The sequence below is a fragment of the Polypterus senegalus genome, chromosome 11 (assembly GCF_016835505.1).
Source record: "Polypterus senegalus isolate Bchr_013 chromosome 11, ASM1683550v1, whole genome shotgun sequence".
Lineage (NCBI taxonomy): Eukaryota > Metazoa > Chordata > Cladistia > Polypteriformes > Polypteridae > Polypterus > Polypterus senegalus.
In genome coordinates this window covers 56,553,141-56,565,884 of record NC_053164.1, presented here as the reverse complement: position 1 = coordinate 56,565,884, position 12,744 = coordinate 56,553,141, and the positions used below count along the sequence as shown (strand labels likewise).

General features: G+C 37.3%; 1 protein-coding gene across 3 annotated transcripts in view; it reads left to right on the top strand.

Annotated features, from left to right (window-relative positions):
- The window catches only part of gabbr1b (gamma-aminobutyric acid (GABA) B receptor, 1b), a 770,225-nt gene that overhangs the window by 350,457 nt on the left and 407,024 nt on the right, over positions 1 to 12,744 (top strand). For all 3 annotated transcript variants that reach the window (XM_039768692.1, XM_039768693.1, XM_039768691.1), the window contains 2 exons: positions 1,876 to 2,064; positions 2,694 to 2,723. In XM_039768692.1, the coding sequence (XP_039624626.1) occupies positions 1,876 to 2,064; positions 2,694 to 2,723 (219 nt within the window). The remainder of the gene's footprint in view (positions 1 to 1,875; positions 2,065 to 2,693; positions 2,724 to 12,744) is intronic.

Genomic DNA, 12,744 nt, shown 5'->3' with positions numbered 1-12,744 from the left:
GGGGGAAACATAATACATTTTTTGTGTTTTATATTTGTAATTAGTTTAGACCACTTTGAAGAGATCTGTTTTGACTTTGGCATTAAATAGTTATTTTCTGTTAATTAGTATCAAGTATAGCCAAATTAAATTCACTGTGATTTAGTGTTGTATAGCAATAAAATGTGAAAAATTCCTAGATGTTGATAAATTTTTATAGGCACTGAAAATATTAGACTCTGAATGTCATCAGAACACTGTGGTTGAAAGCAAGTATGTTATCCAAAATTAGGAGACTGCTACAGGCAGAATAGCTCAAGGTAAAAGCTGAATTAAACCAGAAGAGTTGGAGTAAAGTTACCAAAATAGAAGATGGGTCACACAAAAGACATATCCATCTGTTGATTTTATATTAATAATTTTATATATACTGCTATTACTTCCACTATTAGTGTATGAGAATGAAGCTTCTATATTGTAAAAGCAAACACAGAAAATCTATTGCATCCCTCTTAATTCTTTTCTTTTATGTTTGTAGTTATCGAGCCAGCCAGACACACCTACACATACAAAGAATAGAACAGGCAGGGCTATAGGTGAGGGTCTCAGACAGTAGAGATGCAATCAGTAGCCAAAAATGTTGAATTTTTTTTCAACAAGAAAAAATATTATGTGAAACAGAAACATGTAATTATTAAAACGTCAACATAAATATAGTGCAATAGGTATGTCTTGTGTTCCCTACTATACTGGTTCAGATTTAGTGCATGTTCTTAATATGACATGCTTTGCAACAATCACCACAACACAGGCCAATGTTACAACTGGGGGAGTAGAAGCTTATTCCTTTACACACTTTTGTTACAATAGTTATTTTTGTTGCTTGCATGTGAGAGGGTAGTATAGCAGTGCCTGATCCTCACATTCGACGGGCCCCTTGTATTATTGTAGGTTACCACAGCACAAGGCTTAATGACTTCTACATTTCCCATGACATTAATGATAGCTGCAACATTGTGAACAGTGTTTAGAGGGCTCACATTTTTCTTGACCTTCTGCTTGATTGCAATCATTTTGCCATCACACCTACTTGCACCATGGTGAGCCTTAAGATGACCAAATTCACCAGCCATATCACGGCATATCTGGTTGTACAGTGCTGCATGCATCAGTTTCACTCTCCGTGTCAGCTTTGGAGGACCAATTCACTTTGTCATCACTACTGCTTGATTCAATTAAAGGTTCCATTTCAGTTTGTTCTAAAACTGGCTTTACAGCTTCTTGTTTACATGCCGTTGTGTTTAAGTTGAAGGCTCTGCTCATTGGTTTTTATGGTTCACCTTAGAGTGGCAAAATGCATAGAAATTTTCATAACTGTCCCAGGAATTATTGGGCTTTACACTGTAAATCAGATTATTGAATTTCATTCCAATGCTCAATGTGTGCAGCATATAAACGTATTGTTCAGTCAGTTAATTAAAGTAAGAGACTTGGTATCTATTAGTACTTATAGTGATCTAAATGAGTTGCTTTTTGAGATGGAAGAGAGTAGCAGGCTTCCTCGTCTTGCGCTTAAGCATCAATAAGTAAGTGGACAGCAGCCTGAACAAGTCAGTGCTGATACGTGGTTTACTGTTCTTTATTAAGTACATTATATTCTAACCAAGTAACATGATTTGAACTTATTGGTATTGTCTATAATCGAACTCTTCTACACTGATTTTGTTCTTCACTATTACTTAATTATTATCTTCTCTGAGCATAAAACTTTGTGTTTTCTTTTATAGTAACACAATACATGCACTTTAGGTGCGCAGCCATCTAAGTCTATGTAGAAATCATCAATCAATGAATAAAGCAGCCCTCTTTGTTTATATCTCCTTCTGTATTCTGCAGTGCGCCAGTGTCCACGTATCTGGCTATCATTGGAGAATGGACAAGTCCACCACAGCAATGTTGAACACTCTCCTGTAGAAGGCACCCAGGTTTTTTATCGCTGTAACCATAATTTCAGATTGGTTGGACACAACTCGAGCCTCTGCAACAAGGAGGGCAAATGGAGCAACCCCAAACCTATCTGCGAGTGTAAGAATATCCTTTTTCCGATTCAGTTCTTAATAGTAATGTTAGTCGTGTATATCTTATGTTCCATTTTTATTCTGTAGCATTCTTCTATGCCATTTACACTGCTTTGATTGCTCTGCTCACCTTTTTAATTGCTTTTCCCTTCTTTCTGTCTCTCATCCCCTTTCTATTATACAAGTCTGTTATCAAGAAATGATTTGAATTTTCTAGGTATTTATGCTAAGCAAATTTGAGCCTGTCTTTCTCTACCTTTATCTTTTGTTCTCTGTATTCTTTGAAAAACTGCACATACTGTGTAGCATGACATTCAGAGTCTTGTTGTGCTGCTTGCAAAGAACCACATTATTTATTTAAATAGCTTTGTTTTTTATATGTTTAATTAATATCTGTCAGACATAGAATACATATATACATGCTGGCAAATGAAATCTAACTAGCTATTAGTCACCATGAATTCAAGCAGTTTAAAGCTGCTAAATTAATTTTGCCACATGAATGATCATTATAAGATAAAAACATTTTGAATATATGTGTTTTCAGTTGAGCCCAGTGGGTGATTGTTGTTAGCGATCTGTTAAAAGAAACCCTCTTCCTGAGTGACCAGTAGTGTATATTTTTTTTTTCAACAGATGACAAGAACACAGGTTTATCATCTTCAGGTAAGTGGACACACTGTCAAATATCTAATGAAACATGCAATACACCTGTAAAAAAAATATATACAACAAACTAATTAGCGTTGTTAAATTCAGAAATTGTGACAGGAGCCGACAAAGACCTTGCAGGCCTCAGCTCTTATTTCTTAATCTCTATCACCCTCTGGTGTAAATTGAAGGAACTACAAGAACAACATAATTACGTAGGAGATTACAGTATATATTAGCCGTATAAAAAATATGGTTAACACAGTACAGGAGCAGCTTCTAAACACTTGTCTGCACTGATCTTTGTCAAGATGATTATGGAGTAACGTTTTAAAGCTGCAGATTACAACATAAGCAGTGATTTATTACATGACATTCACTTTACTTAGTGCTGCTCTAGCTGTTAAAACATGTAATTTGATTACATATGTAGTGCTCTTCTAGGTTTTCACTTTGAATTGAACTTTTAATTAAAAATTATTTAAAAGCTAAAAAAAATTCACATTGTAGAAGTTTCACTATGTTAGCATTTAGAGTTTTACTTAAATGCATTTTTTATTAGAATACTAGCTGATTACCCAGTGGCTTCGCTCACTGAATGCAAGGGAAAAAAATAAAATGTAGTATATAAATTATTAAACAGGAAAACATTAACATGTAAGAAGTAGATTTACATTGAGCAGTACTGGAATGCTTTTGGGTAAAGTACATTTTAAAGGTGCTATAACACAACAGGTAAGTAGCACTAACAGCAGCTTAAATGTATTTGGATCATCTCTCGGTAGCAGATCCCTTGTGAAAGGCGCTACACGACCGCTGTGGTATAGAAATTACATTTTCTATGCGATCCTGCAAATTTCTGCCTGACAACCTTGCACTACGTGCCTGTGATTTAAGAGAAAAATTATTCTGAGAAATGTGGATCCTGCCCTTCCATGCTTAACGGGCAGAAGGTCCAAACAATTTCCAAGTCCAAAACTTAACATGAAGAGGTTGGTACATCTTCTTAGATGTAAGTCCTCCATCTTCTTAAAATAATTTATCACAAAAGCAACCTTGAATGTTGTGGGGTTTTAGTGAACTGAACTCACCTTAAGAGACAGTAAGTAGTCGTGAAGTGCAATTTACAAAGAGAGTTTTGCTTCGATGGCGCCAATCACACTCATTCGCAATGATTTCCACTCTCCCAGGTGTTGATGGGGCACTCAAAGTGTCACAAATAGTGTGAGAAGAGAGGACTCTGCCCGAAACTGCGAAGCTCTCGACCCGGCAGAGCAGCCCGACATTCCCCACCTCCGAGTGTCCACTTTGTTCTCACGACCCCTCGCCGCTGAAGGCAGGTGTCGTCTTCACATTGTTTACAGCTCGGCGCAGTTAAAAAGTAGAACGACGCAAAGCTTTTTTCCTCATCTCTTCTACTATCAAGTACTGCCAATTAAAAAAAAGTTATAATGTGGCAGTTTCCACGACAGTCAAGTGGACTACAACCATTACAGATGTGCCATCTGTTGGAATGACAGCGATATGGCAACTGGATGGACACACAAATACACAGACACATAACTTTATTAAGGTGGATTTATTTTTTTTCAGTGATACTGCACACAACACCAAATAAGAGATTAAAACTGCCGTTTTCATCTGCCAAAGTTGAGAGGATGGGCTCTAGAGAGTACTGGAGTACTGGATGTTTCCTGGATGTTTAAATACTTCCTACTTTGGTAGAATGCAACATTTTCATAATACACATAGCGGGGATAGAAGATTAAACCTTGATACTGTAGGTCATTTCATATCATTTTCATTTTTCCCAAGATTTTATGTAATAAACACTTTACAAGTATATATGTGGTAATTACCTTAACAATAAATAAGTCTGGTACACCTGAACTGATATTATGTAGCTAAACAGTGTGAAGAATTAAAATGAGACAAAGGGCTGGGACATTTGATCACCTTGTTTAGTACTACTGATGCTATTTGTAAAGCCATTCAAAGAAAACAATAAAGTCAGGATTCTCCATTTCTTCCAGCTTAAGTGGATGATGCTTCTGCAGGCTAATACAGGTCCATAAATGAACACTTATCTCTCGGCATTTTGTCTCTTATATGACACAACAGGGCAAAAAGGGCAACATCACTGCTCCTCTGAAGTCTCCATGGGAGAGGAAGAGGTTAATATATGTTTTTCCCTTAAATCTGTCCTGTTTTGATTCTTGCAAAACAGCCTCCAGCACATTCCTATAGTACAAGTGTGTGTAATAGTAGTAAATATAAAAGGTGAGTTGCACTGCTAAATTTGGATATGATGGTAAAGCCGTCAGTCCACACTGCTTTAGCTGTCAGTTTTCTTTGTGATCAGATTCAGTGGTAGACACAAATACATTCTGACCACAATATTCTACAACATTGAATGGCTATATACAGCACATCCTAACTGTTTAATCCATATTATCAAACTTTATGTTTTCAATACAGTTTCACTTAATAATTATTTCTAAGTTTGGAATTTTGGAATTTATTGTTTTCTGATTTTTATTGCAAGTGAGCCTTGAATAATACCCTTAACTATTTTTCTTAATTAAAACGTTAAAATAGTATCATATGTTAAAATAGAACATTCTTCAAATCTTCAATAATCAGATTAGCCTGCAGTTAGGTAGATTTTTTTATGGGATGTTTTATGGTGCAGTGGTAGCACTGCTGCCTCGCAGTTAGGAGACCTGGGTTCACTTCCCGAGTCCTCCCTGCGTGGAGTTTGCATGTTCTCCCCGTGTCTGTGTGGGTTTCCTCTGGGTGCTCCAGTTTCCTCCCACAGTCCAAAGACATGCAGGTTAGGTGCACTGGTGATTCTAAATTGTGTGTGTGTGTGCCTTACTGTGGGCTAGCGCCCTGCCCAGGGTTTGTTTCCTGCTTTGCGCCTTGTGTTGGCTGGGATTGGCTCCAGCAGACCCCCGTGACCCTTTAGTTAGGATATAGCAGGTTGGATGATGGATGGATGGATGTTTTCATAATCTGTAGGGCATAGGCAAAGTCTTTGTTAAAGTGGTCAGTCTTGCTTTTAAATTGAATCAGAGCATATATATACAGAATGTCCCAAAAATTATGTATACATTGAATGATAACAAATATTAATTGAGGGTGTGGTATGCTTCAAAATGCAATGGACGCTTGATTTTGAAATGCCTGTCTCATGAGAGATTGGAGGTAAGCCTCCAACAGCCTTTCTTCTCTTGTGTGACTCTTAGATGTCCACGTTCTTCCAGGACACTACTTGTGAGCAACGGTGAGTCACATTGGTGGATTTGTTTGAAACTCCCTTGTAAACTTTTCTAGCATCTTGGTTCTCCCAATCTTCTAGTAGCACCTTAGGATAAATTTCCTTTTCTCTGCAATTAGTGCAAACCACTTTCAAATCAGTGATTTATAAGCTGTTTAAGTATGTATACATTTAATTCTACATTTGTTTTTACAGTTGTAAAACAGACAATTCAACAGACATTGTACTTACATTCATTTAAAGTATGTATACATTTTTTGGGAAACCCTATATATTGTGAAGAACAAAAACACAGAGAAAGCAGATTAAGGGTTGGGGAACAGTCCCCGTATATTGTGCAGTACTCAGGCAGTGAAAACAGCACTGTGGTGCCGGTCAGATGCATACAGATTGCACTCGAGCAAATGTATACTTGACAGAGGGAGGTTTTATGGAGTCAAAATGGGAAGGAATGGAAATGCAGGGAAAATGAGGATAACGTGAACAGAGCGGGATGGAGGTGATGTCATCGTAAGGAGCCGGAAGTGAGGACATCAGTGTGGGACCGAAAATTAAGTCATCACAGGATTTGGTGCAGAACTGCGGAGGGTTTTGTTGTTGATAGGTCATCTCCTGTACATTTTTGGACTTTGGAGCTTCACTTTTATAGAGAGAAAGAGAGATAGGCATTAATACGCTGTCCTAAACTCCCATCCTGCGTCTTTTCACACTCTGTTGGGCCCATTGGCTGCCCCTTAATCACGCGTGTTTGACTTTAAACCAAAATAACAAAATAATGAGATCAATTAATTGTGAGACTGAAGCCCTGATTGGAGAAAAACCCTACAGACTTGGATTGGTTCACCAGGATTTAACTTGAAAACCACTACATTAAGGCATTACATTTGACAATTTAATTTTCAATAGTTCTTATCCAATATCATATAGCGCATACTCAATATTCAAGATGATTAATGATAATTTAAATAGAAAATGCTAAATTATTAAATCTAAAACAAATTGGTAGTGCTTCTAAATACAACAGCCTTTAGGGCACGTAATAGCAAGGAAACACATCCCCTATATTGCACTGTAAAACTTGCTAGTGGACATTGTATTAGTCGCTTTTAAAAATCCACTGAACAAGAGGTGATGCAATATTGTAAAAACTACACCCTCTACACCCTTAATGTTTTTTGAATTTATATCATAAGCATCAGTGAGGGATTTTTTTCTCAATAGTGGCTATAGTCAACATGTGCACAATGTAAACATGGAACTTGTACCCAAATCATTTAATAATATTGATTGCCAAATTTTAAGTTAAAATGGCAAGATAGTAGCTGAGTACTATAAAACGCCATATGGAAGTCTCCTAAATTAGCCAGTAGAAAGTTGTATTGTTTGGTGACTCCAGTACAACAACAACAACATTTATTTCTATAGCACATTTACATATAAACTATGCAGCTCAAAGTGCTTTACATGATGAAGACAGAGAAAAAAGACAAAATAAAAAAGGTAATAGAATTAGGAAACACTAATTAACATAGAATAAAAGTAAGGTCTGATGGCCAGAGAGGACAGAAAAAGCAAAAAAAAACTCCAGACAGCTGGAGAAAACTCCTCATGGTATTCAGAGTTCACATGGAAGAACTTGGTGATGATGGTCATGTGGACTTCTGGCCTTTAATTCATCATTGTAGGGACATCACCGTGCTTTAATCAGGTGGTGGTGGCACAGATCGCCACCACAGAAAAACAGAAAAGAACAGAAGAGAAAGTAGGGGTTAGTGCGGATTACGGAGCCATCAGGAATGATATTGATAATTAAATGCATATACAGAATATCAGGATTAAACTAAAATGAAGCTATGAAAAAGCCATGTTAAAGTAATGTGTTTTTATCAGTTTTTTAAAGTGCTCCACTGTATTAGCCTGGCGAATTCCTATTGGCAAGCTATTCCAGATTTAGGTGCATAACAGCAGAAGGCCGCCTCACCACTTCTTTTAAGTTTAGCTCTTGGAATTCTAAGCAGACAGTCATTTGAATATCTAAGGTTACGATTTGGAGTGTAAGGTGTAAGACATTCTGAAATATAGGATGGAACGGGATTATTTAAGGGTTAGTAAACCAAAAGCAGTATTTTCAAGTCAATTCTAAATGAGATGGGTAACAAATGTAGTGACATTAAAACTGGAGAGATGTGCTTGAATTTTCTTTTCCTAGTTAAGATTCTAGCAGCTGCATTCTGCACTCATTGCAATCGATTGATGTCTTTTTTGGTAGTCCTGAGAGGAGTGTGTTACGGTAATCTAGCCAACTGAAGACAAAAGCGTGAACTAATTTCTCAGCATCTTGCAGTGTTATAAAAGGTCTAACTTTTGCTATATTTCTTAAGTAAAAAAATGTGTCCTAGTAATTTGATTACTATGTGATTTAAAATTCAGGTCAGTGTCAATAGTTACCCCTAAATTCTTTACCTCCATCTTTTAATCCTAATGCATCAAGTTTATTTCTAATAACCTCATTATTTCCATTTTAACCAATCACTAAAATTTCTGTTTTCTCCTTATTTAGTTTGACCTTTAGTACAGACCTTTTAGACCTCGGCTCTAAGCAGAACATTTGTCGCCAAGTGTAACAACACACCTCAGGACTTGCATCAGGGCCATGATTATTCAAAAAGGCAGAAGACGCCTGAGTACTGCGGGATTCCTTTGCATCTGCTTTTTTCTTTGTTTTGCTCCTTTCTCTCATAAAAAAGACTGCCTTTACTTTTTATTCTTTACTCTGTAAATCTATCTACAAAACATGTTACTTTAATCTCTCAATCATCCTAAGATTTTGCTCCTCTCTTGGCAAAATACTTTTAACAGTGTCAGATTTTTCTCTAGAAAGCCTATCTACCAATTTGCGCAGCTTCTCAAGGGTTGTTCTCCTGATCCATTTTGTCTTTGGTGTTCTCTTGGTTTATTTGTTACTTTCCTTCATATATTCTGTCATCCACCCTCTTGTTTACTCTTTCTGGTTAGAGACAAGGAAGTTTTTCTTTTCCTTTCTGTCTATACAACATACGTCTGATTTCTCAAGCAATGCTTCTACTTGAGCTTTCAAAGCTCTCTATTACCCATCACCAATATGAACTAGTCTGTTTTCGCACTATAGCCGCTAAGAAAATCCCCTAAGCTTCTTTCTTTTGACAATTGGCAATCTTGCTTTTTAATCTAATTCTTTTGTAAATTTCTGCCTCTTGGTTTAATGGAATCTCCTTGGAAACTTTGAAAATTGGACTATGACAATTTTAATCAATGAAAATGTTTTTATCAGATACCTACAGCACAACTCGGTTCATTTGGCAGTGAGCATGTTACCTAATTATTTACCTCCTCTCCTCTGTGGATTTTGTTGATTTTGACTCTGCTACTAGGCTGTATTTCAGTACGGAGGGGTGGGTATTCGGGAAGGGTAATGGCCACTGATTGGAATATATAGTTTTTCTCTTTTTCAATCAACCTTCTTTATGGGTGCATTAAATTCCTTGAATTGATAAAAAATTGGTAACAAAAAAAAAAAAAATACAGTGGGGTAAATATAATGTCCAGAAGATGTCTGTCACAGTATTCAAGAAATGAGACTTTGGAGGAGGTTCAACTTGCAGATGGACAAAGACTCAAGAAATGCAGCCAAAGCCAGAGTTGAGTGGCTTAAGTTAAATGTCAATTTTCTAGATGTCCAATGCGTAACTCCTAACACTGGCATCTGGTGATAATGATGTCACTCTTCCAGTCATTATATAGATCTTGTCAGTATAGATGTGTGGTATAGTGAGTCCGTGGCCGAAAATGTGGCCTTTTAATCAAATAATTGGCCATCTCATTCTCTGTGAGTCTACGCTCATGCAGCTGCGGGGAGTTGGTGGAGTAATTGGGGCGACATGCACCAAAACATGAAGATGCGGTCTTTCTTAATTGCTTCCTGCGGTGCACAATTGAGATGCTCTTCCAATGGAACCTTATAAGAACAAAAAAAAAAAGAAAGTAAGCAAACGACGGAGGAAAAAAAGGAGTTTAAAAGATGGAGAGAGAAAGCAGGTGCGAGTGAGCAAGAGATAGAAAAGGCAGGTAGGCGGGGATCCTGGATGAGAGCCCCTGGAATTGAGGGTAGAGTCTGCGTTTGTGGTTAGTGAAGTGGGTCACTCTAGCTGAGTGATTTCCTAGAGCTGGAGAGCCAGCAATAGTAGTGACTTGCCACGAGGTGAATTGAAGGTTCAGGTGGGGAGTCTCTCTGGAGCCATGGCTCCAGAAAGGACCTGAGCCTGAGTCCAGTTCGGAAGCCCTACTCTGGAGCCATGGACCAGCAAGGACCCAGACGTGATGAACGGTTGACTGCACTTTCTGGTAGGATGTCTCCTCTGTTTTGAGGTCCCTTCCTGGATAAACCAGGCATTTAACAGAAGACAGTTTCCTGTCAGTTGTTTGGATTCTTTATTTGATCATTTTAACCTCCACATCTCACCTGTTTTTATGGATTACTTATTTAGTGAACTTTTAGCACTGCACTTTTGGAACACAGTTTGGTTTTTGATATTTGACTTATTTTAATAAAAGCACTGAGCACTTTTCACCATCCCCTTGCTTGGTGTGTTTGTCCTCATCTGTTTAGCTCATACTGGTCATGACTATCAGTGGTGACGGTTTGAAGAGACTCCCGGTGGAACACGGTAGCATGAGGCTGACCTGCACCATCACAAAATGTAGATATGAATGTTGATTAACATGTCATAACTGACACATACTGGAAGATATAACAAATCATGGAGTGTCATGAAGAAGGTTACTAACATATGCGAGTTGTAGAGAATAACTTACCTGTTAAATTCCTCTTATTTGTTCCCTTCTGAAGAACACTTCCAAACAGACCATGCTGGTTAACATTTCATAAGCCTGGGCTTAAGTATGTTGCCAGACTTCATCGAGTATGCTGTTATAACAGACCATTTTCCCACAATGATCTCCCAGCAAGATGACTCCAAGCTATGGATCCCTTACTGAAGTGACATCAGAAGAATGAGAAGAGATACACAGCTTGTGCTAGAAGCTCAATGCTAAAATTACAATAAGTTGCAATTTTTAATGATCTATTTGAAACTAAAGAGCAAATGTAAGGAGAAAGCCAGACCTGTTGAGATATCAGTATGAAGTCTCACTCACAGTGTACAGTACAAGTGAAATTTTTTTCTCGGCTTATGGAATTTGCAAGCCTAAATGTCTGGAAAGCAGAAGATACATGAATGCATCTTATGTCAATAATCAGCAGCCACAGAATCTATGAGATTCTGTTTTCTGACAATGGTACTAATATTTTATGGATTTAACCTTGCTCAGTTTGCAGAAAAGTATGGAGCGTGTAGTGGAGAGGAAACCTTAAAACTTACTTTTTGTTTGGTAATCAATTGTAGACCAGACTTCAGATCGCTAGAAGCTGCAGGTAGGGAAGTAGCGCTAAGCATCCCATAGTTCCCTTACATAGTAGAAAAACTGATTTATTTATCTGCACCTATTCAAGGACTTTATTTGTTAATCCAGTACACTAAGAACATGAGGAAAATATGACTTATTTTAGAACATTTTGCTTCTTTGTTTCAAATGCTATATAAAACTTATACTAGCTCAGTACACTTTAATCATAGTTATCATGTCATTAGAAAACTAGAGACTTAACCTGCATTTCATTTGCCCTGATTGGATAAAATTCTATGTTGAGAATCCCATCACGGAGTGGCCATGTCTATCAATAAATGTGCTTTCTGATTTCCATTAACACTAATCATAGTGTCACATCAAATTGGCGAAAAACCTATTTGAAAAAGAAAAAGATTCTTTCCAGGATACTTATTGATAACAGATGGGCATTACCGCTCAATAGTTGCAGCCTGTTATGAAATGCGATATATCCTTCAGTATGTACCAGGTTTCTCATTTGCTGCTAAAAAACACTTCCATACCAAGGTGCTATAAGGAGAAAAATGAATGTTCTATCACTCAAGATTAAGTGTCATACAAAGACCCTGACATCACTGTTGTTAGCACTGGATGTAATGAAGCCAAGATTCAGTTAACTGAGTCTAAGTCATACCCCTACTGGGTGGAAAGTCCATATTGGATAATATTCAGTAAAAGCAAATATCTTCTTCCTGTCTAAAATAGAGACAACCTGTGCAAAAATCCAGCAGAGGGAGCTCTAATCGCATCCACTCTAACCAGTCTCATACACTGCTCTGCTTGCTTAATGAGAAAAGGATCTAAGAGAACAGACTTAAAGCTGAAAGAACAAAGACAGAAAAAATTATTTACCCATTTCCTCAACCTGCTGATTCCAATACCAGTTTACTTGTTGGTGCTTATCCTGGCAACAAGGCAGGGATAATCCTGGATAGGTTGCTAGAACAACCATTCAATCTGACCCACATGTTTTGAAATGTTGTAATAAATAGGAGATCTTAATAAAAATCCATACAGACATGCAGATAATATGTAAACTCCAGACACAATTAGCTCAATGCTGTAAAGTAGTGGTGCTGACAAGTAAAATTCTCTGTAACCTACTTTTTTTTTTAAAAAAAACATGCATTTATCTGTGTGGTTTTGAAATATAATTGTTAGAGATAAAGACGGCAAAGATGATTAACACCTTGAATTTCTGGGATCAACTGGCATTCTGTTCAGGATTGTTTACTGCCTTTTACTAGTTGTTGCTCAGCCTTCAAGTAAACT